We start from the raw sequence: 26303 nt of genomic DNA, 5'->3' as shown, positions 1-26303 counted from the left end.
GCATATGCTTGATGGGATGCTTTTCCGCTTATGAGACTGGGAGAGGCATGAGATGGGCGGAGGCCGTAATCGATGATCCTTTCAGTGCGACTGCTGTGGGCATCTGCTAACACCAGGCGCCTCGCTCAAACCACAATGCACAATGTCGCCGGCCCTCGTGCTGTTAGAAGTTACCCGAGGAAGCTCTGCATCATCGCAGCCATCTCAGTACAAAGTAGACGAATACAATGAAGACGACAACACCGCCCCAGAAGATGAACTTATCCTGCTTGGCTCTGCGCTCGACCATACGAATGGTGTCACCTGAGATGCCTAGAGTCGTGCCGACGCTGTACAGCTTTCGCTGTGTGTTTTTCAACATCTCACGCTGGTCGCCTAAATTGCTCAGGACATCACGTCCGCGTTCGAGGTACTCGTCCAGCACTTGGTTGGAGGAGGTGAAGAAGTTGTTCTCTCGAAGCGCATGGCCTTCCCTTTGCTGATCCGCGCCCAGACCGTAAGGTGACTGGTAAGAGCTGTAGCTGTTGCCTTGCTGGCCGGGCACAAAATTGGGGTTGTTTGTCCTGAACAGGGGATTCACATTTTCTCCTCGGCCAGCACCGGATGCAATGCTCGCATCGGCGTATGGGTTCTCAGGAGTGGCAGCAGCATGCGGTCTCCTCCCAAAAAGCTCGCTACGATTTTCAGCAAGCTGTTGGTGTTCACGCTCGTGCTTCAATTCCGCAAATCGTGATCGAAACTCCAGCAAGTCGGACCGAAAATTCGAGATGCGCTCTTTGCCTTTCTCGGCCTTTTCAGGCACAAGCTCGTCGTTGATGGCGCGTTGGTAGTCATCTAATGTCCTCGAAAAGGAGGTCAGGGAAGTTGTAATCTGGCCCTGGATGGCCACGGGATTCTGAGAGCTGTTATTGGCAAGGGCTTCGAGGTCGGCACGGATGGCTTTGCTCTGGCGGAGAGCCGAGTTGTATAGCGCACTCTGTAAGCGATTAGTGCGAGTCAGGGTGTACTATTTGTGCGTGCGTGGTATACCATCGTGGCGTATGTGGGAGGTGTTGGTGTGTTTTGCGACGCATGGTCTCGACAGAAGAACAGAAGAAATTACAGCTCTCGGGCTTGAACTTTTGCTGTCCCGGGGCGCAACGTGTCGACACGCGCTTCCCGCCGCCAAGCAATTCCGCAGAACGAAAGCATGTACGTCATTTCAAGACCAAGTCCGTCCATCATTATATCAAGTTCCTGAATGTCAGACCAACCTCCAAGACCCTTTGATGCTACGCGGACCAATATGATGATACGGCGATGACCTACGATATCCCGATATGAACGACTCACTCCTCTGCTAAGACGCTGGGAAATGCTATACCACAATGGACTTGCTCCGCCAGGTAGTAGCTGGCCCGCGAGCGAGACATCCTGAGGCGGGTCTCGACCTGTGCTATGTTACGGACAACATCATTGCTACTTCCGGCCCCAGTGGCACATACCCTCAAGTCGCCTATCGAAATCCTTTGAAAGACCTAGTCAAATTTCTCGACTCGAAACACGGGGATCAATGGGCCATCTGGGAGTTCCGTGCGGAAGGCACGGGATATCCAGATGAAGAGGTCTACAACAGGATACGGCATTACCCATGGCCCGATCACCATCCTCCTCCTTTCGCCCTCGTTCCACTGATCATAGGCAGCATGCGTCAATGGTTGAAGGACGACACTGCCAAGGGAAGAGTGGCAGTTGTACATTGCAAAGCAGGAAAGGGCCGGAGTGGCACAATAAGCTGTAGCTATCTCATCAGCGAGGAGGGATGGACTCCTAAAGATGCCATGCAACGCTTCACAGATCGCCGAATGCGACCAAATTTTGGAAATGGCATCACCATCGCAAGTCAGCTGCGATGGATCACATATGTTGATCGCTGGGCGAAGCACGGAAAGCAGTACGTGGAGAGACCCATCGAGATCGTCGAGGTCCACGTGTGGGGCTTGAGAGACGGTGTCAAGATTGCTCTCGAAGGATATGTGGACGAGGGCAAAGTGATCAAGACTTTCCATACCTTCAAGAAGGACGAGCGGAAAATCGTTCGGGGCGAGATCCGCAAAGATACAGGTTTTGCTGATGTTGCCATGGAGATGATGGGCAAGAAGAAGACAGAGCAAGCAGCTGATGCAGGGAAGCAGATCAAGGATGCTGAGAAGACGGAAGCAAAGGTGCTTGAGAGACAACCATCTTACGACGACAGAGATGGAGGCGATGTTGTCTTTACTCCATCGAGCAGGATTGTGCTCCCGTCTTCTGACGTCAACATCGACTTCGAACGACGAAACAAGAGCAAATACGGCGGTTTCACAATGGTCACTTCTGTAGCTCATGTCTGGTTCAACGCGTTCTTCGAAGGCAACGGCCCGGAACAGAAGGGTGTCCCGGATGACAGTGGAGTCTTCAGCATTGACTTCGATGGCATGGATGGTATCAAAGGCAGCTCTCGGAAAGGTACAAAGTGCTTCGACAGATTACAGGTTGTTTGGAGATCCGTCGACAAGGCGCCAAGCGTCAAGGTCGACGAGCCATCTGAAAGCACCGAGCACATTCCACAAGCGCGGCCAGCGGAATGGAAGCAAGACGAGAAGTCCGAAGACTTTGAAAGGAAACTCGGTCTCCGACAAGCAACCTCGGATTCGGCGGATGTCTCCCGCGCTAGCAGCATGCGAACGGAACGAACCAGTGACAAAGACGACGTCAAAGACGAGTTGGATACAGTACAGAGCACCGGACCTGACGGAAGGCAGCTCGCCGAAGGTTTCAATCACGATCGACCCCCGATTGGGACCAAGCTAGGGAAACTAATCCCCAGCAAGTCTTCTTCGACGAAAGATGCCAGCAAGGAGGACTTGGCGTCGCAAAAGGACGGGAATTCAGAAGCGCCTTCGTCATCTACAACACTGGCGGAACCGAATTGCTCCCAGGCAGACCTTGAGGGCAGCAGGCACCATGATCACACGATAGGTCACGTGAAGTTGAGCAAGAACACGACTACCAGTTCGTAGTACGACCGGATGTCGCGTCGCTCAATCATATCTAGCGAGGCGTTCGGGCGTGATCGGGTGGCATACTGGTGATGGACGAGACGAGATGAACAGCACTGAGAGGCGATAGATTGTCAGTAGATACCCCATCATACATTATCATGGCTGGCCAGAGGTCGCTCTCTATCCTTGCGCAATTCCCTCCATCTCCCTCTCAACATCCTCACAAATCTCTCGTATAAACTCCTTCTCATCATCAACACCCAACATCCCCTCCCACCAAGTCACACTCAACATCAACGCGCCATCCTTCGCGCTCGCTACACTCACACAAAACGGTGGTCCAGTCCCGTTTGCAGATTGCGAGAAGATCATATTCTCAACTCGATATTTTTTTGTTTCCCCTCCATTATCACCATCATCGAAGAAAACCCCCAAATTACTAATCTCAAAACTCACATCTGCACGACATTTCGACTTCCTGATCGTCCACTCCCGGAAATTCGACAAGTATTTCAGGAGACCGACGGGATGATCTTTTGTTGTCGAGGCTGCGGCGGCGAGTTTGGAAGTTAATTTCTGGATTGATGTCCATTCTGTTTCTGCGAGAGCAGGAGTTGAGAGGAGGGATGGGGGTATTTTGATTGTTTCGGTGAGTGCGGAAGAGTAGTTAGCCATTGGTTGATTCTGTGCTTGGCCTAGAGCACGGCGGAGATCGATGGGTGTTTGTGAGAGGAATGTGGTGTGGGTTTCACCACGTTTTGTGAGGGCTCTGCTTAAAGCTCGGGCGAAGAGGTGTTGGAGGAAGGCTGTTAGGCGGGTTGAGTGGTTTCTGCATGCGGATAAGGTGTTTTTGAGCGTTGAGGCGGGGACTGAGGTTAGATGGAGGGATGTTGGAGGGAATTTGGAGTCGGAGGGGAGGGCTGGTCGACTTTTGGCGCCGAGCCAAGCGTCAGATGGTGTGTTGTCTGAGCTGAAACCCAGGAGGTTGGATAGGGTTGAGGGAAAGTATTCTTTGATTACGGGACCGAGGAGATAGGACCAGGATATGCTGAGACGGGCGTCCATTGGTGGTAGGAGCTTGAGATCGCGAGGGACTTCGTATGTGCTGCTGACTTGCGCGATTTTAGGCTTTGGGTTGTTGAGCGAGCGTGAGAAGGTGCGGTGAAACGCATATCCAGACATCCCGTCCATGAGGTTGTGCGAGCAGACAAATGCGGCATGGAATCCTGTCCAAGGACCACTTCTAGTCTCGGGGGTTGCGATGATCAGGCGCCATTGCGGTTGGTTATGATGGACGGTCACTGGCTCATTGTGTGATTTTGAGAGAATTGCTTCCAACTCTGACGGTGTTCCACCTGCGTCCAAGAAGTCGATATGATGGTCGACATCTATCGTTTCAGCTCGGCTGATCTTCGGCTGCTCAGTATCGGCATCTTGAATCACAATGCTGAGTGCTGCATGTTCGGAGATGCAAGCTTTGGTGGCTTCAACGATGTCCTCCCTCGACGGCAGCCCTGAACTGGCGTATGTGCATAGAGTGGCGACGCTGTTGTAAAGATTGAGATTTTCCCGGACGATGCAGCGCTTCTCGTTCAGTCCAGCTGCACGCATCATGCTCAGCTTCTTTGATATGTATCCCTCCAGACTTCCCGAGTAACTATCACGCACAGCGCAGTGGATTACTTACGTAATACTGCCTTGCCAGCGGTTCAGAATATGGCTTTTTTTTTGATTGCCTCTGTTCTATGTCCCTATGGTCTAAAATACAGGTGCGAAAATCCTTTCCCTGCCAAGAGGACACGTGTTATAAAGTATCCGTAGACCCGCGGTGCAGGTCAGGATGGCCGAGCGAAGCCGGAGGCGAGCGGCGGATAACAAGTCAGCCTTGCTAACACTTACTCGTAGTCGTAGGCTATTGGTACCCTCTATGCAACTTATGCTAAAAGGGCTTGTTAATTCCAACGTAGTATCAACTGTATATATACTATAACGTTATTCTAATGCCTAAAAGCATATAGCAATCTATTAAAGATAACTATCTATTAGCTATTAGCTATCTCCTAATCATTATTAGCCTGTTTACTATCTTCTATTACCTCCTAATTATCTATAACCTCCTGTTCTTCTATTACCTCCTACTTATCTATTATCTTATTATCTTAGAAGTCTACCTATCGTATAAGAAGACAGGTTTAGCCTTACAAAGTAATTGTAACTCTAGTAACAGTTAGAATAACCTCTCTAAGTCGGTCCTAATCGACCTACTACTCTTTACGAGCGTTAGTAAACCGCAGCGTAAACTCTCTAAAGCTAAGAGTCTCGCTAGGCTAAATAGCGTTAAGTATATTAGTATTATTATACTAATCTTCCGGAAGATGCTCTAGAAGTAGTAAACTAGAATTAGTAGGGTCCTTAGTATCTAGAAGGTCGATTGTCTAGCGAGCCTATTACGCTTTCTTACGGTTAGTATTAATACGCGCGAAGAACGCGGTCGTCTTAGTAGGAGTAGCTACTAGAGCATATACTAGATATATACTAGTAGGATATGCTAGCGGAGGGTCGGACTACGAAGAGCCTAGCTATAATAGCTATAGCTAACTAACTTAAAGCGGTAGAGGAGTATACTACGGGTATAGAGCCTCGAACTAATCGATATATCCCTATACTAGCTTAGTATTAACGCTGCCCTTAGCAAGTAGATAGCGGAAGTTATAAGCCTCTAGAGTAGCGCGTATATAGCGCTAAGCTAGAGCAGTAATCTTATATAGCAAACGCGGATTAGCTTAAAGCTAGGCTTAAAGCTACTCTATACGATTAATCGCTTTAAGGTCCTTAAGATACTCGAGCAATTGTCGCTTCTTCCGCTCGGCTTCTTAAGTAGACTATTGCTAACGCTATATAGCAATTTGCTCTCGCTGCTTCCGTATATACTCTACTATCTTATCTCTAGTCTTGTCTTACTAAGTATTAGGTCTCGGAGGTATCGAAGAAAATACTATATCTTTAGGAAGCAAACGCTATAGACGTCGACGAAGTATATCGGTATAGCGAGCAACGGTAGTAGGCGGTACCTTGCCTATCTTAAAACGATTATAGAAATTAAATAGGGCCTTAAACATAATGTCGCTTAGTCCTCGTATACGGGACACGCCGATATATATTAAGCTAGGCGTAAAGTCCTTCTTAGAGATATCGAGTACTACTTTATCGAGTATTATACCCTAGGATTTGTAGATCGTAATAGTATATACGATAGTAGTAGGGAACTAAGTCCGTAAGTATCGTATATCTTATCGCTAATTATAGAGCTACTCTCGACGGACTAGAATAACCGGAACAACTCGACGTAGTATACTAAGAGAGCTATTAGGATCGAATTCTTCGTCGAAAGTTAGTCCGGTATACTTGTCTAATTAAACAAGTAGTACTATAGGCAGCTTATCGAGAATGTCTTTATTATTACTTAATAGCTAGACAACGTCGCGGATAGTGCCTAGGGAGCTATTAACAATGCCGCCTTCTATCTACAAATTCTATATAATTATAATACAAGTACTAAGGCAGAGCGGAAGTCGTATATATAGATTGCCGCTAACGTCGTAGGTAGCATTAATAGCATTATTGCCGCTAGTATGCTTAGCGCGGGCGATCTTAATTGCTATACTATTGTCCCGTATAGCGTCTTAGTTATAAGCGTTAACCTACTTCTTATAGGGATAGAGGCGAATAGAATCTTTAAAAGAATCCTACTCTACTTATAGTAGCGTAGTCTTAACCCGGCTATAGAGCGTCTCCTAATACGTAATAGTTATACTAGCTAGTATATTGCGAAGACCTTTAAGAGCATCTTTGAATGCTACGGCTACTAGATCGCTTCCCTACTAGCGTTAGAGTACGCTTAACTAGATTGTTTTGTTAAACTATTAGTATATATTATACCCGGAGATATCTTTAGGCGTACGTAGAGCCGCTAATTTAGAAAACAGCGGCTTGCCTCCTACTAGTAATAGCTAGTTGAAGTCCCCTACGAGAGTAACATAGCGACTACTAAATAGAAGTATGCCTTCGCCTTAGCTCTAAGGCGGAGCGAGAGAGACTTGTCGAAGGCGCTAATTAATCTAGTATAGTATAGTTAGGTCGATTATAGACTTCTCGTTAACAACGATATACTTAATCTACTCTAGTCGGTCTTAGAAGTTAGTTAATACTTAACTATCGAGGGGAATGTATTCCTTTATCTTTAGAGGCAGCTTAAAGAAGGTATGTAGTATACTGCCCTTTATACCGTTTGCCGTAGCTCTAGTAGGCGCAAGTCGTACGATAGGATTGCCTATCTATAGATCTGCCTCTACTTAGTCGGATTAGTTAAACTTATTAGCGAGTGCTTCGAGCTTAGAAGATACAGTCTCGATAACGTAGGACTTGCCGATACCTGCTTTGCTATTAATATTAAGTAGAAAGGTAGGCGTATATATATTGTTAATCTAAGCCCGCTAGTAATCTATAACCTTGTTATACTAAAGCTTCTAAGCGTTAGACAATCTATTAATACGCTAATCGAGGTTATAAGGTATACCGATACGCTGTCCGTTACGAGCAATACTACTACGTATAGTAATCTACTAATTCTTAGCGTTGTCGGATGTTATGCTATACTTAGCAATATAAGACGCCTAGTCGTATTTACGATCGATCTCTCGGTTACTAAGATCGTTAAGGTCCTCGAGCATCTCTATAGGATTACGACCTAGAAGTGCGGTAGTAAACAACTTAGCTTCTAGTCGCTCGACCTCTAGGTTATAAACCTCGTCCTCGAATAGATCTTCTATCGGCTTTAGCAGATTAATGCCTATTAAAGGACGGAAACTAACACTACTACTACTACCTATAGTAATAGTATAGGCTACCGAGGGTAATATAACCTATAGCAATATAGGCAGCTATGTTTAGTATAATAGGATAATAAGACGGTTGCTTAGGCTAATAACTAGAGCCCTACAATATAGGCATTATAGAAGTATAATATAAACAATATGCTATACGAGATTAGTGCTCTATCTATAATATAGAAGGAGGCCTCTTATATAGGCTTAAAACTCAGCCTAGGTATATAGGGCTAGTTACTAGCTAATATCCCTCCCTTTCTTCGTGTCTAACTAGATACGCTTTATATTGCGCGCTAAAAACAAACAGGTATGTAGTTGCCTTAGGTATCTTTAGCTAGGGCTATTTTTTAGAAACTCCTAATAATACCCCTAGGGTAGCATTGTTCCTAGAATCTATTAATATACAAAAACAATCCTAAGCAATTAGTCTACTATACCGACTTACTACTGCTTTAACACACCGTAATCCTTACTAGTAATAACCTTATTAGCTAGGCGGTTCTCTAAAACTCCTCCGTAGGTATTAAAGCTATTAGTACTAAAGTACTCGGCCTCGTAGTAAGCTTAAGTAACGAGGAGGTTAGTAGCCTTCTCCTATATAGCGTTCTCCTACTCGCGTAGATATTCCTTAAGCTCCTCTTCGTTAAACTAGAGGATTTATTTAACTTCGTTCTAAACAACGTAACTTAACTAAGGAATTCTACTAACTAGGGCATCGGAAATGTAACTAAGGCCTTCTACTAAGATAGCGGTAGGGAAGGCGAACGGTACGAAGGTATTAGAACCTAGAAGGGCGGTTAGATTGCGGTACGCCTTAGCAACCTTAGGGACGGTTAAGTTGTCGTAGCCTTTAATCTTAGTACCGTCGATAACGCGAGAGTAGCCTAGGTCGATTAATATACGGTCGCTCTTAGCCTTTAGATTACTATATAGAAGGTATAGTATCTAAATAGAGACTTTGCATTCCTTTAGAGGGTTAAGGATCTACTAAGCTACCTCGCCTCTATTAGGCTAACTATCGAATATATGTTCGAGGTCGTCGTTAGTAAGGTACTTATTAGTAAGCTTGCTAATCTTGTTTAGTAGAACTAAGTTATAGCCTATAAGCTTCTTAACCTAGTTATCGAAGACCTCTAGTTCGTATATATCCTCGATAACTATTAAATAGGAGGTCTTATCTTTAGATATAAGAGAAACCTTAATACGTAGATAGCTAGCACCCTTACTAGCTGCGAGCTTAACTATATCTTGTCCGAGACGAGAAGTCTCCTTAGTAGGGCAGTTCTTATAACCGCTATTACCTACCTTAAAGTACTTAGTAGGCTTAGGGACAGAGATAAGCTCGTATACGTAATTAGGTCGAAGGGTAACGGCTAAGAGCTATAAGGCAGGATACTAGCGGACGATTTAGTTGCTTACCCTATAGGTCTAGAGGGCATTACGGCCTTCCTACTTAGACTTAGGTAGCTTCTGTAGGTACTAAAAGTATATGCGAAATTCCTCCTATATTAGGTCGACGATAAGAGGAAGGTACGCCCTACGAGGCGACTATATCTAACCGAAGACTCGAGGGAAGATAGTATTACCTATTAGACGAAAGCGATCGAAGGAGATGCCTTAGCTAAGAATACTAGCGACTAACTTACTCTAACGATTAGTTAGCGTAAGTTCTCGAGTAATAGTATTAGTAGGGTTAAATGCGTAGAGTCCTAAGGAGGTCGGGGCGGCAGTAGGACGTCTAGGAAACTAGTTAGCGTAGTTGTCCTAAAGGGTAGTAAAGGCATCCTAATTAGCAACCTTATACCTAATCTTTACTAGACGGCCGATAAGGACACTCGTCTTAGCACTAGTATAAAGACTATAGACCTTAGCGGCTTTCTTAATATAGTTAGTATATATAGTAAACCGCTCTTTACCTAGCTTACTAAGGTCGTCGAGCTATTAATAGATAGATAGGGCGGTAGGAGCTTTGCCTATATCGGCTTTAGGAACTATATCGATCTTAGTAATAAGATATATAATAGAGTCGCCCTTATAAGAACTATAGATATTCTTAGTTAATAGGATCGGCGAGAGGCCTCTATCTCTACGCTCGCTAAAGGAGCCTTCGGAGGAGACATCTTCTAGTAGTATATCTAGTATATTAATATCCGAGTTACTATAGTTAGTACTATAGTTAGTACTAGAAGGGGCGCTATACTTCTTAGTAGCCTTATAGAGGGCCTAGCGAGTATGTAATGCCTTCTTACGCGCTACTTCGGCCTTAGCGCGCTCGTCTTTAACTTCCTTAGGAACCTTACGGTTATAGGTCGAGCGATAGTCTTAAGCCTATATCTCCGTAGCGAGCGCGAGACTAGTAGCCGTATCGGCCTCTATTTCTAGGCGAAGAGCCTTGCGTTTAAGAACATAAACGATAGGGGCCTCTTAACCTTTAATAATAAAGCCTATACTATTAATGCGATAGCCCTTCTCTTTTAGTAGATCCTTAGTTATCTGTATATTAAGATCGATCTAGACAATTGTATCGTAGTGCCGCTTCTAGTAGGATGTCGTAAAGTCGTTAAGCGTAAAGAACAAGTTAAGTAACTACTTGCCTACCTTCTTACTAGCGGTAGATATACGATAGATTAGAGTGCGGGAAAGGTACTCGGCGTCTTAACGACGGACCTTATACTTATTAACGAACGAAGAGACCTGCTTAGTACGCTCTTATCTACCGTAGGCGAAGTTAATAAGGCTCTTAGGAAGACTACTTAGTCCTCCCTAATATTCGAAGGCCTAGTCGAGGGTCTTAAAGCGTAAACGAATCTAGGTACCGGTAGTCTCGAGGCTATAGACGATAGGAAAGGCTTGTTTAATATCTATATCGTTAAGAACCTCGCGCTTAAAGATACGCTTACCGATAGACTAACGCAAGTTGTTTATACCGTACGTAACTAAGATAGTAGCCTTCTTAATATTCCTATCGATAACGTATAGTAGGGTACGAGCGTTCTAGATCTTCTCTTAAGGATCTTTAAGGGCGGTAACGATCTAGAAGCAGTGCTCGAGGCTAGTTATAGTAGCTAAGGCGCTATCGGATAGGGCTTCGATCGGGACTAGGGCGGCTAGGCTTAGGTTAATAGGGGCAGGTAGGTCGTTACTACTACTAGCGCCTAGCGGATTCGGGGCGCCGGAAGACATAGTCGACCGAAGCGGTTTAGAAACGATTTTGCAAGTATTCGTTGCTTAATAATAATAATTAAAGGGTTTAGATAGAAGGGGGGGGATAGTTAGGCGGTAGCGAGTTAGTTAGTAATCGAGTAGAAGAAAGAGCTTAGGAAGCTCGCTTTAAATAGGGTGCGAAGGTAACGTAGTCCGTATATACCGCGCTAGTAAAGCAAACGGATAACGGCTATACGTAAAAGTAAAGCTATATACGAGACTTCTTTATTATTAGGGTAGGCTAAAGTTTAACAATCGATCTAGCTAATTGCTAGTAGCGACTACGCGCCTTTATTAAACTTTAGCTATCGTAGACTCTCGCGTAGTCGAAATATAACTAGTTAGTTCGAGTCCCTAGTAGAAATCTATAGTAGTAAGGCTAGCGGGACTAATAACACCCCTAGGGTAGTATTAGCTTTTCTCTAGAGATACTCGGTAACGAGGAGCAAGTCGCCTAGGCCTAGCGTAGCTAATTCGTCGGTATATTCGCCTATAGCACTACCGTTATAGATATAGCATTACCTTTTATATTAGCAAGCACGTAAAGGTAGTCTATACGTTTACCTTCTTCCTTCTTCTAAATACTAAGCTTAATAGCCTAAGGTCCCTATTCTTAGAGGCTATAGGCCTAGGTTACTATATCTATCTAAGAGATAGGAAGGGAGAGGGATCCTCCCTTTCTTAGTATCCCGCGTAACTAGTGCTAATTAGGGTAGGAACATCCTCTAGTAGAGTATCTTGTTATCGTTATTACTTAAGAATAGTTGCTAGAGTCTAGGAATCTAGAGGGAAGTAGTCCTAGAAGGGTAGAGGGTTAGGTTCGGCTATTTTCCTAATGCTACCCCCGGGGTATTATTAGGAAAATACGCCTCGTATAGTTCTATCTAGGGAAAACAAAAGGAGTAAAGCTATAGCAATATTAATCGAAGGCAAAAGAGCAATATAATAGACAAAGTAAAAGTAAAAGAGGGCAATAACTATAAGTATTAATATCCGTAGGAATAAGTAGTAAGGACTAAAGCTGTAGGGCGGTACTGTATTAATAGCGCGGAGAACGGTTAATAAGCGTAAGGAAAGCAACGTAGTAGAGGTAGGGAAAGATAAGCAATTATTTAGTCTCGGGATCGTCTAGCTATAATTCTAGGCGGTCTTCGTCGCTAGACTAGTCGAGCTCCTCCTCGGAGTTAGAGTTAGATAGCTAGAAGTCTAGTTTACTATCGGAATTAATATCGGAAATGCTCTACGCGCAATTAATACGTATATAACCCTCCCTTTGTTTATAAGTTATTCCTAATAGCTTACTAAGATATATCTAGGGATACGTATAGTTGTTAGGCAGAATAGGATCTATAATCGCGGTAGGATCCTCCTCTCTATAGGTATCTAAGGTCGGTAGAGGGTCTATAGAGGCACTAACTTCCTCCTCGGTCGGGGGAGGGCGGATAGGCTCTCTTAATTCGACGACCTTCTTTAGGTTCGCCCGGGGGTACGAGTGCTTCAAGGTAGCACTATTAAGTTCCTAAAGTCGGTACGTAGAACTATCGTAAAGGACCTCCCGCACTCTATAAGGCCCTTTCCATTTAAAGGCTAGCTTATAGGAGTAACTATATTCTAGCTCGGACCGGTATAAGAGAACTATATCGCTAACCTTTAGAGGCTCCTAATTAATAGCATTATAGTTATCGAAATACTACTTAGCCTCTTTACGAAGGCGACGTTGTCGAGCAAGTCCCTCCTAAGAAGTAGTAGTTATATCCTTAAGAGCCTTAGCGCGTAAGGTAAGGAGATCTGCTCTAGTACGAACAGACCCCTAGTCGTAAACGCTATACGTGCGGTAGGACAACTTAATAGGAAGAACGGCGTCCCTCCTAATTATAAGCTCCGCTAGCGTAAGTCTAGTCGTATCGATAATAGTAGTTCGATCCGCCTAGAGAAGGGCTAGGACGCGGGTAGAGATAGGAACCGACTTGTCCCCTCTATTAGTTATCTTAGATAGGGCATTAATTAAAGACCGATAGCTACGCTTAATAATAGTATTCGACTAGGGATAGTATAGAGAGATACGAGAGTTCTTCGCCCTATACGAAATAAGTAGCGCCTAAACTTCTTAAGCTATATTGTTCGTAGCGTTATCTAAGATAATCTCGTAAGGTATTCCCTAGCGGCAAAACAGATCTTTAAATAGAAAGGTAGCTATATTACGGGCATTAATAGCACCGTAGCCCTTATAGAAATAATAGGCCTCCGGCTATCGAGAAAGACCCTCTCGAATAATATATAAGCTATTGTTACGGCTAAGATAGACTCTATCGCTATACTACCGCTCCCCGACTAACTAGGTAGCAGGAATACGTAGTTCTCCTAGACGTCGGTAGCTATTCCTAAAATTGCACTTAGGATAGCTCTTATAGTAATAGGAGACATTAGCCTATATGCCGTCCTACTAGTAGCGCCGACGAAGGACATCGAAGGTGCCCTCCGCCGCTCGGTAGCCGAGCTTATCGTAAACGGAACGAAGGATTTCTTATCGGGCTACTAAGTCGTTAATAACACGCTAGAGTAGTGCATTAACTATAGCCTATCGCTAGAGGATACGATCTTTAACAAGGAACCTCCGAGAGTAGCGAATAATACGATAGTATTAACTCTTTAATAGACTAGGTGCTTTCTTCGTATAGGTTAGGAAGTAGGCGATATAATAGGAGTTATCGGAGTAGACCCTATTAAGGATATTATCTCTATCTAGTTTACCCGCCTTAGCTTTAGCCTAGTTATTATCGTTAGTAGTAGGGTTCTCGTCGGGCTAGTTACTAGGTTAGTCGTCGGTAGTAGGCCTAGTAATCGCTAGCATAGTATTAATATAGAAGGTAGCGAAGAAAGTGCGGTTAATTACTATATCGATATCCTCTTCTTCTATTATCTCGGCGATGTCTTCTTCTATAGCGGGCCTTCTAGAAAGGCTATCCGGTCTAGTATACTTCTTGCTAGGAACGTAGAAGACGTCGAAGTTAAACAAATAGATCTAGGCAACCTACCGAGCTATTATAGAGTTTAGTAGGTCGGAGGCTATATAGTTAAGCTAATAGACTAGCGTCTAAGCATCGATTTCTAGACGAAAGAATATACTAAAGAGCTATAGTCGGAACTTCTTTAGAGCCTTATAGACTCTAAGGCATTCTCGCTTACTAGTATCGTACCGGGCCTCGATCGGTTTCTATAGCCCTAAGTCGTATCGGATAGGGTAACGCAAAGATAGCTCCTTACGGTTATACTATATTAGTATCTCGCTATAGCCTTCTCCGCTAGAGTCGATAGTAATAATAATTAAACCCGCACCCTCTAAGTAGTTAATAGATATAAGTGTAGGTGCGCTAACGAGTGCCTTAGTTACCGTATTCTTAGCCGCTTAGTAAATAGGGGTCTATTCGAACTTAGCATCTTTCTTAAGCAAGGCGTATAAGGGCTTATATACTAGTATAAAGTTCTCGACCTAGATACGGAAGTAGGAGACTACTCTAAGCTAGGTTCGGACATCCTTCTAATAGGTAGGATCCGGCTAGGACACTATCTTTAGGACCCGTATATTATTAGGATAGCGGCCGTTCTTATCGGTTACAAACCCGACAATGTTTATTCGTTTATATAGGAGCTAAAGCTTCTCCCCGTATACCGTTAGATTAGCTCGCTCTAGGTCGTAGAGGACACTATCGAGGTTCTAGATATGTTCGAGAAAGAACCTATAGATGCTAGGCTCTACTTCTTTATTATCGTACCTAGTTTTAGGGCCTTTAATGCCGATATCGTCGAGGAAAGGCATCGCTATATAGGAGATATAGGCCGCGAGGACTTAGTTTATAATACGAACGAATTAAGCTACTAAGTTAGTCGCCCCTTAGAGAAGGGTAGTTTGTCTATATAGCCTAAGAGGTGTTTCGAAGCTAGTAAGGTCGCGGCTATTAGGGTAGAGAGGTATCTAGTCGTAGCTAGAGAAAACATTAACTAGTAAGGCTATAACGCAGTTAGCAAAAGCTTCCGAGAACCTATTAGTCTCTAGAGGAAGGTTAGTATCTCTAATCGTAACTACGTTAAACTTTTATATAGCGTTAATTAGACGGTACTTCTTTAGTTCCCTAGGAGCTGTCTTCTTTTAAACTAGGAAGTATAGATTGCGATACGAGGTATAGGAAGGCTCGAGTATACCGGCCTTTACGCGCTGCCGTATTATATCCTTAACTATACCTCGTAGGCTTAGGTTTAGCTTAAAACCTAGGTAGGCCTAAGGCTTATATTCGATTATTCGGATCTTCTACGGAGGGGCAACCTCCGGGTTAATTCTACCTAGGTAAGTAAAGTTATATACTAATACGGCTTCGCGATTATATAGAAGCTCGTATAGCAGGTCTAGTTCGCGTTCCGAAAGCTCTATACTAGGTTTAATCTTCGTAAGCCTTTCCGGTATTAGCCTTAAACCCCTAGGAATAGTAGAGAACTTTTTAGTAATGTATTTCTAGTCGTACGGACTATTCCTAGGTAGTAATATTGCTTCCTAATTAAGACACTTTTGTCGCTAGTTAGGATTCCCGCTAGGATTAGACCTATCGGTAATATATACGCTGCCTTTAACGAGCTTAATCTTGTTAGCTACCCTCTTATATAGGGTATATACGCTAATCGATTGTCGAACCCGAGCTCTCTCTCTTTGTCGCTAGGCCTAGAGATTAGCGTAATAAAACAGCGCGTAAACTTCTTTAGAAGTTTCCTTAAGCCGATAGGTATATAGCTAGTAGTCCTAATTTATAACGCCGGCGAAAACGTTAGATTCGTAATAACACCCCCGGGGTAGCATTAGACTCGCGCTCTAATTAGTTAGTTCGGATAGGCCCGCGTCCGGTAGTAATACTTACGACAGCATTATTACCTTAACTCGTATAGTAGGTAGTAGTTGTATTATACTTGCTATCGCTTTAAGCATTCGTCTTCTTAGTATAGAACCTAGAAACTTGCCTTAACGTACGGAGCGGCGCACTTCTAGAAATAACCTATTTAAGCTATACTAACTTATAGCGCAGATTGCCGGTCTTATAACCGCGCCGCGGCGTTTCCCGAAGACCGTCTAGAAGCAGTAAGGATATCCTCGTAGGACTTGTAGCTAGTATTACCGATATAACTAGTAAATATAACTCGGTTACCCTTCTAGTTAGCGATAGTTCCCTCCTAGGAGCTATCGTCGCAGTTCCGCTAGATACTACGGGTTATACGAGACTATAGTCGACCTAGAATAATTAGCGTATTTAGATCGGCGGCAATCTAGAAGGTAAAGGAAAAGCATATGCCGAAGGCGTCTACTATAACATTATAGCAAGTACCTACTAGCGCAACTTCCCTATTTACTCCCTATATACCGAGGGAAATGTCTCTGTTTATTAGTAGCCTAAGTTGTTTAGCCTAACGCTTACTTATAATAAGTAACTCTAAACTATTATTAAGTATTGCTAGCATCTGCTAACTATAGCTTCCGATAGTAACCTAAATATAGATAGCGGGGACGACGGCGAAGGAATAGGTAACTGCGGAAAGGTCTATATTATTAGGGATAGAGTAAAGTTCCTTAGGTCGAGGAGGTCCTACTCGACCGATTTATTAGCTAGTAAATCGGATAGCCTTAATAGAAACTAAAACTAGATTAGGGTCGGGATTATTACTATCCTCTCAGCCTATCTCCTTAACTCCCTTTTCGTTAGTATTATCGATAGTCTCTTAGTTCTCGTAGGTTACCGATTCGCCTTCTACTAACTCTTAGGCACCTAAAAATTTAGGAAGGAACTATAGGGAAGAGACGTCTATATAGTCTTCTTGTCCCTATTTTCGTTAGAGGGTAGCGAGGTCTTTTATAAAGGTAGTATCGTTAGGGATTCTGTTAGGACCAAAGAGGTTATACGTAATTAGTATATAACTAGGCTCGAGTAAAGCTAGGGTCTTAGTGCCTTAGGCAGGGCTTAGCGCTTAGCGTTAGGCTAACTTGCCTGCCTTCCTCCCTCTCCTCTTAGATCTCTATCGAATACTATACTAATTTACTACTACCCTATCTACCTACTAATATAACCCTTCTTATATAGTATTCGATCTACCCTTTAAGGGTAGTAGCTAGATAGTCCTTATTTCAAGCTTTTAGCGGTATAGCTACGAAAACTAATTTAACTATATTGCGCCCGAAGAACGGGACCTTTACGTACTATTCTATTAAAAATAACCGTACCAATTATTAAGCAAGGCCTTCTATACGGCCTATTATACTAAATTAATCGCACTAAGCCGATATCTACTAATTCCGCTACATCCGTATCTTAGGGGCCTATAATACATTATCGGTGCTACCCCTTATTATAATAGCCGGCTTATTACGAAGCAACAACAACCGCGGCGCCGCTAGCAGCGCTAGTAACGACAACGCTAGTAGCACAGTGCCTACTAAAGTGCCTACTAAAGCACCTGCTAAAGTGCCTCCTACTAAAGAGCCTACTAGAGGGCCTACTAAAGAACCTATAATCGAAGGAGATAACCCCTCGTTGCCCGTTAACGACATCCTTAACAATATTGTTAATCGACGATATAGCTAGCTAGCCTTTAGCCCCTAGCTAGTAGCGAGACTTTAAGAAGCTACCTAAAACAGGCTTACTACCTTGCGTTAAGAATAATAGCTAAGGGATAATCTCCTCGAAATCCGCCGCCTTTAGGAGGCCCTAATAACTAATACTAAACTAGTAGCAGGGCCTTCCTTACTAACTGTTTAAAAGAAGGATGCTAAACTTAAGGACTGTACTATGTTTAATAGCTCTAGTCGAAAGCAATACAACGATTATATTCGTAACTATAAGCTTAACTAACGCAACGCACTAAGAGCGCTACTAGATGACTATTCCTTAGTCGTACACGCTATATAGTATATTAATAGCGACCTAAAACGCACTTAGGATAATTATTTCGACTCCCTTAGTAACTAGACTACTATTTAGTAGAAAACCTATAAGACTATTATGCTAGACACCCTTAGAAATCCGATACTAAGACAATAGCATACTTAGGACTAATACCTTCGAGCTAAACAAAAGACTAACTAGTCGGCTCGTTTATTTAAGGCCTATTTAAAGACTCTCGAGGATAACCTTCTAGCTAAGACTGATTCTATATAGATCTCGGAAATACGCCTAAAACTAAGATAGGAATTAGTCCTTAAATTAGACCGTCGCCGTATATTTAAATAGGCCAATCTTATACGCATTCAATTTATAGTAGAAGTCGAAACCGTAGAGCGTATAGTCTAGCTTTAGTAACGGTTAGAATCTAAGATACGACTAGCCGCTAACAACCGTAGCCGTAGTAGAAACTAAGGCTCCTACTAGAACAATAATACTAACAATAGGAATAGTAACAACGACCGTAGAAGAGGCTATAGCCGACGGCTATATAGAGGAGGCCGTAATAGGGGCCGTAGAAGGGGCTCGTATCCTTATAACGCTAACCGCTCGACTAATAGCAGCTATAGCAACCTCTTAACTAGATTAAAGTGCTTTAATTGCGATAGTACTAGCTATCTGCTAGGCTAATGCGACAAACCTAGGGATTAGGCCCGAGTCGACCGTACTGCCGCTAAGCACCGAAAAAACCTCTTAGCCGCTAATGCTACCTCTATAGGCTAACCTTCTAACTAGTCGAAAAAAGAATAAGCGCCGTACTAACTATTAGCCTTATGCGGCGTAAAACCATCGACATTGTACTAGCTATTATACGTACCTGTCTTATATAGGACACATATAGAACTAACTATAAGACTAAGGTTACGCTAGATCTAGGAAATTCAGTTAGCGCCCTTATTAGCTATCGCCTAGCTAAGCAATTAGATCTTCGACAGTTAAATAGGGCTAACCTACTAACCCTTGCTTAGTTTAATAAGGCTCGGCACTTAACCTATAGAGCCTACTATATTCCTATAATTCTAAAGAACGACCTCGGTAATAAGCGTTTGTTAGACTTTACTACCTATATAGTAGATATAGACAGCCTTCTATCCGATATTGTTATTAGCAACCCTATCCTTAAGCACTACGCTATAGCTATAGACTTAGGCCTCTAATAGTAGCAATTTAGAATCGCTAGGAAGGAGGACATTAAGTATATCGACGTTAGCGAGTGCCCTAACGATATTAGGGTCCTATTTATTAGCAACCTAATACCTGCCGTAGCCGACCTAATAGTCGACCTATTAGGTAATAACGATAGGCCTATGCCCCCTAATAGCATAGACCCTAATCAGCTCGAGCGTATACTAGAGCCTATTCGAGAAACCTATATTAATATATTTAAACACTACTTAGTATCGACATTGCCTATATTTAAAGAGACGGATTATAAGATTGATATAATAGAAGGCAAGGAGGTTCCTTTTAGTCCACTTTATAACCTTAGTAAGCGTAAACTCGCTGTGTTACGTAAATACCTAGATAAGAACCTAGCTAATAGTCGAATTTAGTATAGCAACAGCCCTGCTAGTATACTAATCCTGTTTGTTCTAAAGAAGGATAGTAGCCTACGCCTATGTATTAATTATTATAGGCTCAATGCTGTTACTATTAAAGATCGCTATCTACTTCCGCTTATTAATAAGACCCTCGATCGCCTTTCTAGAGCCTACTACTACACTATATTAGATATTAAGGACGCCTATTACCGCATTTGTATTTACAAGGGCGATAAATAGAAGACAGCCTTTCGCACTCGTTATAGGCATTTCGAGTATTTAGTTATACTATTTAGGCTAGCTAATGCCCCTACGACATTCTAGTCCTATATTAATCGGGCCTTGTTAGGCCTACTAGACTACCTCTATATAGTTTACCTAGATAATATCCTAGTCTATATACACTTACCTAACATTGTAGAACATTAGGCCGCCGTACGTAAGGTACTCGACCGCCTACGGGCCTATAGACTGTATTGCAAGCCTTCTAAATACACCTTCGCTACTAAGGAGGTGCCCTTCCTTAGCTTCCTTATATCAACTAATAGTATAAAGGCTAACCCTAATCGGATCAAAACTATTACTAAATAGCTAATACCTACTAGCATTAAGGAGCTATAGTCGTTCCTTAGCTTCGCTAATTTCTATCGCTGCTTCACTAAAGGCTATTCGCGATACGTAATGCCCCTAACTAAGCTTACTAAAACTAAGGCTAACCCGACTAGAGAGTTTAAATAGACTAACAGAGTACAAACCGCTTTTAACGGTTTAAAGAAGCGATTTACTAAAGTCCCCTTATTATACTATTTCGTACTAAGCAAACTAATCCGTATTAAGACTAACGCTTCCTAGTTCGCTATATTAGCTATTATGTCCTAACAATCGGACAAAGACTATTACTAGTACCTAATTGCCTTCTTCTTACGAAAGATAATCGATATAGAACGTCGCTACGAGACCTACGAGTAAGAGCTCTTAGCTATTATCGAGGCCTTTAAGCACTAGAGACACTACCTCGATAGGGCCTAATATACAATATAGGTCTATACAGACTATAACAACCTCCGTAGTATTACTAAGGTTACTAGGGTTATAGGTCGACAGGCTAGATAGGCCGTCTACCTCGCTAGGTTCGATTTTAATATATTATATCGGCTAGGCGTAAGCAACCCTACTAATAGCCTATCGAGGCGACCTAATTATAATAGCGAGACCTAGTATATTAATTCTTTGTTTCCAACCCTATAGTATAAGATTGCTATAGCCCGTATTGTTAATAAGCAAGCGTAGGATAAGCGGCTTACCGGACTCCGCGACGGCTCGAAGCATATTAATGCTCTTACTATATTAATAGTACGTATTAAGGCAAGGGCTAAGGACACAGACAGGAGAAGTTATAATAACTCCCTAGTCGATATCGCTATATATAGTAACAGCGATTAAAGCACTACTATAGTTAATCCGGCTACTAGTACTATTAGATATATATAATACGTACCTCGTTTAATAGCGAGGGTGCTATTAAATAACCTTGCGAATAGGGATAGTTAATCGTTTATAGATAAGCTGTTACGTACTTAGTAGAGGGACGCCTTTGCTACTAAACGTATCGATAAGCTTGTAAGTAGGCGAAAGACTCGATCTAGTAAGAGTAATAGTTAGTCGATCGACGATAAGGGTTACTTAAAGTTTAAGGGCAGATACTATGTCCCCGCTAAACAATCGATTAGATAAGAGCTTCTTAAGCGATACTATAATAGTAAGCTTGCCGGTTACTATAGTATAGAGAGGTCGTACGAGCTACTATCGCGTATATACTACTAGCTAAATAGTAAGCGGGACATAAAGGACTACGTAAATACGTGTACCGTATATTAACGAGTTAAAGTACCGAAACACTTACTATTTGGCGAGTTGTCTTCACTCCCTATCCTAAAGAAGCTATTTGCTAAGCTTATAATAGATTTTATTATAGGCCTTCCGCCTACTAAGCGTAGGGGTAGCAAGGATATATATAATGCTATCCTAGTTGTCGTAGACTAGTTTACTAAGGGCGCTCGTTACATTCCTACCTAAAAGGATTAGACGGCTATTAACCTAGCTAAGTCGCTATAGAACAACATCTTCTATAGCTATTAGGGGACCCCTAAGGGGATAGTCTCCGATCGAGGCTCGATATTTATATCTTACTATTAGAGTAAGATTTGCCTATAGCTAAGACTTAAGTATCGCCTGTTTATAGCATTCTATCTATAAACAGATAGCTAGATAGAGAGGCAGAATGCTACCCTATAGTAGTACCTACGTAGTTACATTAACGAGAACCCTAAAGACTAGGTTAACCTCCTATAACTAGCTGAATTCGTATATAATAACAGTGTCTACTCGTTAACTAGGGTGTTACTATATATAGCTATAATAGGGCAGAACGCTACTATACTATAAGACCCCCTATCGCTCGGGGCCGAGCGTAAGGAAAGGGAAGCGCGTTAAGTACTAATACCTAAGATACTAGTAGCTATTAAGAGGGTTTAAAAGATGCGAGAGATTTACGCTAAGATAGCTAACAAACTAGCAAAAGCCTAGGTATATTAGAAGGCCTATTATAACAAACACTATACACCGATAACCTTTAAGCAAGGCGATATAGTTATACTTAGTATAAAGAACCTCCGCATCCGCAAATACCTATTACCTAATAGCAAAACACGCCCTAAACTAGCACTACGGTTTATTAGCCTATTCCGAATCCGAGAACCGAAGGGCAATAGCTAGGCCTATTAGTTATAGCTCCTACTATACTACACTATCTATAATACCTTCTATATCTCCCTCCTTAAACTATACTACTACCGCGGAGGCCCTAAAGAAGCCCCTGCTAAATATAAAGAGATACTAGCCGACGGTAAAGAGCTATAGTCTATAGAACGCATTCTAAAGCACCGGACTAGGTAAGGCAAGAAGGAGTACCTACTAAGATAGTAAGGCTATTTACCTAAATAGGACTCGTAGGAGGCTAAAGACTCGTTTAAGGATATAACTAAGTTGCTAGACGAGTATTAGACTAGTATAAAGAACAAGAAGAAGGCTAAGGGCCTATAATGTCGCCTAGGAATAATACTACCCCTAAGGTGCTATTAGCTAACTAATTAGAGGCAAGCAATTGTTAGCAATAAAGGACAATAAGACTACACTAGGCGCGCTACGACGCATTAACTAATCGCCTGCTCTTTTAAGGATTCTACCTCTTTACTAATACGCCCTATAGGCCCCCCTCTTGTTCCTTCCTTCTATCGAGGCCTCGAGGCCTAGGCGATCGGCGAGGGCGGCGCGCGTGCGTATAAATAGTAATAATAAGGATAACGACGCGTTATACTAAAGGGCGACACGGCCGACGCGGCTATGTTAGTAACGGTATTACGGAGCGTATTACTAATCGAAGGAAGACGACGCGACTATATCGGTAACGGTATTGCTAATGATGTTATTAGTTAAAGAAGGAAATTAGAAGCAAGGTAAAGTTAGCGCTAAGACGACTAGCGCCGCCGTTATTAACATTACCTACTCGCTACTATTATTAACCTTACCTATACTACGAGCCTAAAGCACTATACTAACTAAGTTAAAAGATTGAACCTATTAAAGGTTTAATTAAAACTTTAAGGCTAAGTTAAAATATTAAGGCTTAAAAGACTAAGTTAATAGACTAACTAAGGGCAAAAACTATAGAGCTAAGCTAGCCGGGGTCGATCTTGCGGACAATAGGTTACTCCTCGATCTATCTAACCCTTTAAGCGAGGCGAACCTCTACTACTGCACTTATAATAGCCTTTACCTATAGAAACTAGACGAGCTGTGTTTTTTAAAAGATAAGATAAGATTAACAATTAAAGGCTACTAAACCTAACTAATTAGGGCTAGTAAAACTACGATAGTAAATAATAGCCCTCGTAATAATAAGAACAACCCTCGGAAGCGGACATTGCTAGGTCTTTTAAGAGTAGACGTAAAGAACTCGATACGATATTACTTAGAACAGAGGCAGTGCTATAATACCTCGTACGCCTACCTATTATAGTAGGGAAGGCGCGCTCGTATTGTAATTAGTCGATAGTCCTTAATTCTTATAGATATATATTACTTTATAGTTTATTATATATAGGGATAGCGCAGTTAGAGTTAGACATTATGCTAGAAGGTAAGGTTTGATATAGTTATATAATCGGTAGTTACGTATTTAATTTAGCGCGGATCGAGTAGCTATTAGACCTACTAAGTTAGTAGCGATAGAGGTTAGAACAAGACCGGCTACGAGGGCGCGGCCTTTAGAAGGGAAGCGTATGTTAGGACTAAAGAGGTTATACGTAATTGGTATGTAACTAGGCTCGAGTAAAGCTAGGGTCTTAGTGCCTTAGGCAGGGCTTAGCGCTTAGCGTTAGGCTAACTTGCCTGCCTTCCTCCCTCTCCTCTTAGATCTCTATCGAATACTATACTAATTTACTACTACCCTATCTACCTACTAACATAACCCTTCTTACAGATTCGGCTCTAGAATAGGTTAGTAGGCAAACCGTATACTAGTAGCTCTCCTATAGAAACGTTAGACTTAAGGTCTAAGAACTATAAAGCCTAGAAGAGAGCGTTTGCCTTTGTATCTATAGAGTTAGCTAGACTAGCACTATACTTGTTTATATACCTATTAAAGCGAAAGCTCTTTAGATCGGATAACTTCCGCTTATAGGCCGGTAGATTAGCCGGGCCTAGCGTACTACTAATGTTAGTAGCAACATCTTCTATATCGACCTCTAGAGTCTCTAGGACGACTAGGCTCTCTATAGGTAGGGTGCTAGGTATAGTACTAGGTGCGGTGCTAGGTCGGGTAGCGCGGTCTATAGCTGTCTAGAGAGTCTTAGTTTTAGCGGTTAACTCTCGTTATTGTTTAGCCTTATCGGCCGCCTTGTTCTTTAGTACCCTAGTAGGGGCTGCCGTACTAGGGCGAGTAGGGTTCTACGGGCTCTTGCCCTTGCTTTGTAACTAGGTTTAGGACCTTGTAGTAGCGTAGATATCTATACTGTTCTTAGTAACCGCGTAAACGTTAGTAACTGCGTCTAGGTCCTAAGAAATAAAGTTAACTTTAATAGGTTCGGTAGTACTATTACTGCTTCGCTCCTTAACCTGTTTAGCCCTAACCTTCTAAGTTTCTCGTTTAGTAATAGCGGCGAGGGTACTATTCCTAGTATCCTTAAACTCGATCTTACCGCTATACTTCTTCTCTAGAAGGGTTCTTAGCTAAGGCAGCTTTAGGGCTCTCTAATCCTATTTAAAATCAATCTTATCGCCCCTATTTATATAGTAGAAGCGACTATTTACTTATATAATAAGCTTCCTATTAAGAAGCTCTTTCTAGATAGGGTAGGACGATTAGATATATTTAAACCCGCTATATATCTAGCACTTGCTATCTAGGTTAGAATAGATCTTCCGTATAGCGTAGATATCTACTAAAGGGGCTTTAGGGTAGTTAGGGTCTAAAACCTAGTAGACTAGTAGTATATTGCCTAGTATAGTAGTATCGATAACTTCCCTAACTCGCTATAATACCTTCGTATTTAGGTTAAGTCGGGCTAGGGATTTAGCTAAGTCCGCAACGTCTTAAGAGTGCTTAGTAATAGTAGGAGTTATAGTCTTAGGACTACTTTGCGATTTAGGGAGGAACTTAGGTCCCTTGCTTCCTAAGGCTTCTTTTCTAACCTACGCTAGGTTATTCCGGTCTTCGCCGTAGATAAACTTCTTCGTATCGGCGGTGCTATTAATATCGGCCTTAATATATACTAGGACCTCTTTGTATTTCCTAAAGCTCTTAGGATCGGCCTCGCTAAGCTTATAGCGACGGAAGATACGCTAAGCTATAGACTACGGCAACCCTTTAAGGAGCAGCCTCGTTCTTTAAGAATTCTCGAGGTCCTGCTATTCGATGCCGTCCGCTAATTTAACAAATTCGCGGACGTACCCCTTTAGGTCGTTATCCTCGGTGCGCCTCTCTATATAGAGGTTCTTAAGCTACGTACGACTACCTTTAATGCGACGGCTATTACGCTCCCGATACTCCTTTAGAAAGGCTAACTTAAAGATCTCCTAGTTAGTATTAGACTTGTCGTCCTTTTCTAGGTAGCTAACTAGGGTTCTAAGGGTTCGGTAAAGCTTAGTGCTAGTAGTCCTCGTAAGGGACCGGATCTTATACTAGTCGGATTCTCTATCGAGCTTGTACTTAATTAGGCCTTCCTTAAAACGCTCTATATATACTATAGCGTTCTACCCTTCGAATAAGGGGTTTATAGTGCTTCCTAGTTCTAGCGGGCGACGCTTGTTTTAACGGAGAAGTTTAGTTTGCGTCTCTATTATCTTTATAATAACATTATAGAGCGCCTCTAGCGTAGAGGGCGTAGGAGGCTTACTTATATTAACTAGTCGCCGCCTAATTTCTTCGTTAATAGGATTAGGGGCGGTTTCGGATTTAGAGGATTCCGCTAATTCTTAATACTCGTTTTCGCTAGAGCTAGAGCTTATTCGATTGTTAGTAAAATTAATGAGATGAAATGCTATATAAAGTTGCAATAAAATGCTATATAAACGTGTTTTTAGTATCTTTAGTTTGTTGTAATATTGCTATACGAG

General features: G+C 42.5%; 3 protein-coding genes across 3 annotated transcripts; 1 reads left to right on the top strand and 2 right to left on the bottom strand.

The window, feature by feature from the left end:
* Positions 1 to 52: 52 nt before the first annotated feature.
* On the bottom strand, positions 53 to 1056 carry MYCFIDRAFT_70548 (uncharacterized protein). Its single transcript, XM_007924518.1, has 2 exons — positions 1030 to 1056; positions 53 to 976 (listed from the first exon to the last, which is right to left on the bottom strand). The coding sequence occupies exons 1-2, from the start codon at positions 1030 to 1032 to the stop codon at positions 191 to 193; spliced, it is 789 nt and encodes a 262-aa protein (XP_007922709.1). The 5' UTR covers positions 1033 to 1056; the 3' UTR covers positions 53 to 190.
* Positions 1057 to 1367: 311 nt separating this feature from the next.
* On the top strand, positions 1368 to 3899 carry MYCFIDRAFT_56297 (uncharacterized protein; the record flags this gene model as incomplete). Its single annotated transcript, XM_007924414.1, has 1 exon — positions 1368 to 3899. One exon carries the CDS (start codon positions 1368 to 1370, stop codon positions 3039 to 3041), a length of 1674 nt encoding a protein of 557 aa, XP_007922605.1. The 3' UTR covers positions 3042 to 3899.
* Positions 2741 to 14551, bottom strand: MYCFIDRAFT_206935 (uncharacterized protein; the record flags this gene model as incomplete). Its single annotated transcript, XM_007925721.1, has 5 exons — positions 2741 to 3203; positions 3240 to 4680; positions 4711 to 4743; positions 4791 to 4809; positions 14545 to 14551. The coding sequence occupies 5 exons, from the start codon at positions 14549 to 14551 to the stop codon at positions 3180 to 3182; spliced, it is 1524 nt and encodes a 507-aa protein (XP_007923912.1). The 3' UTR covers positions 2741 to 3179.
* Positions 14552 to 26303: the final 11752 nt, after the last annotated feature.

Source organism: Pseudocercospora fijiensis (genome assembly GCF_000340215.1).
Source record: "Pseudocercospora fijiensis CIRAD86 unplaced genomic scaffold MYCFIscaffold_2, whole genome shotgun sequence".
Lineage (NCBI taxonomy): Eukaryota > Fungi > Ascomycota > Dothideomycetes > Mycosphaerellales > Mycosphaerellaceae > Pseudocercospora > Pseudocercospora fijiensis.
The sequence above is the reverse complement of the archived record's forward strand: the minus strand, read 5'-3'. Positions and strand labels throughout refer to the sequence as shown.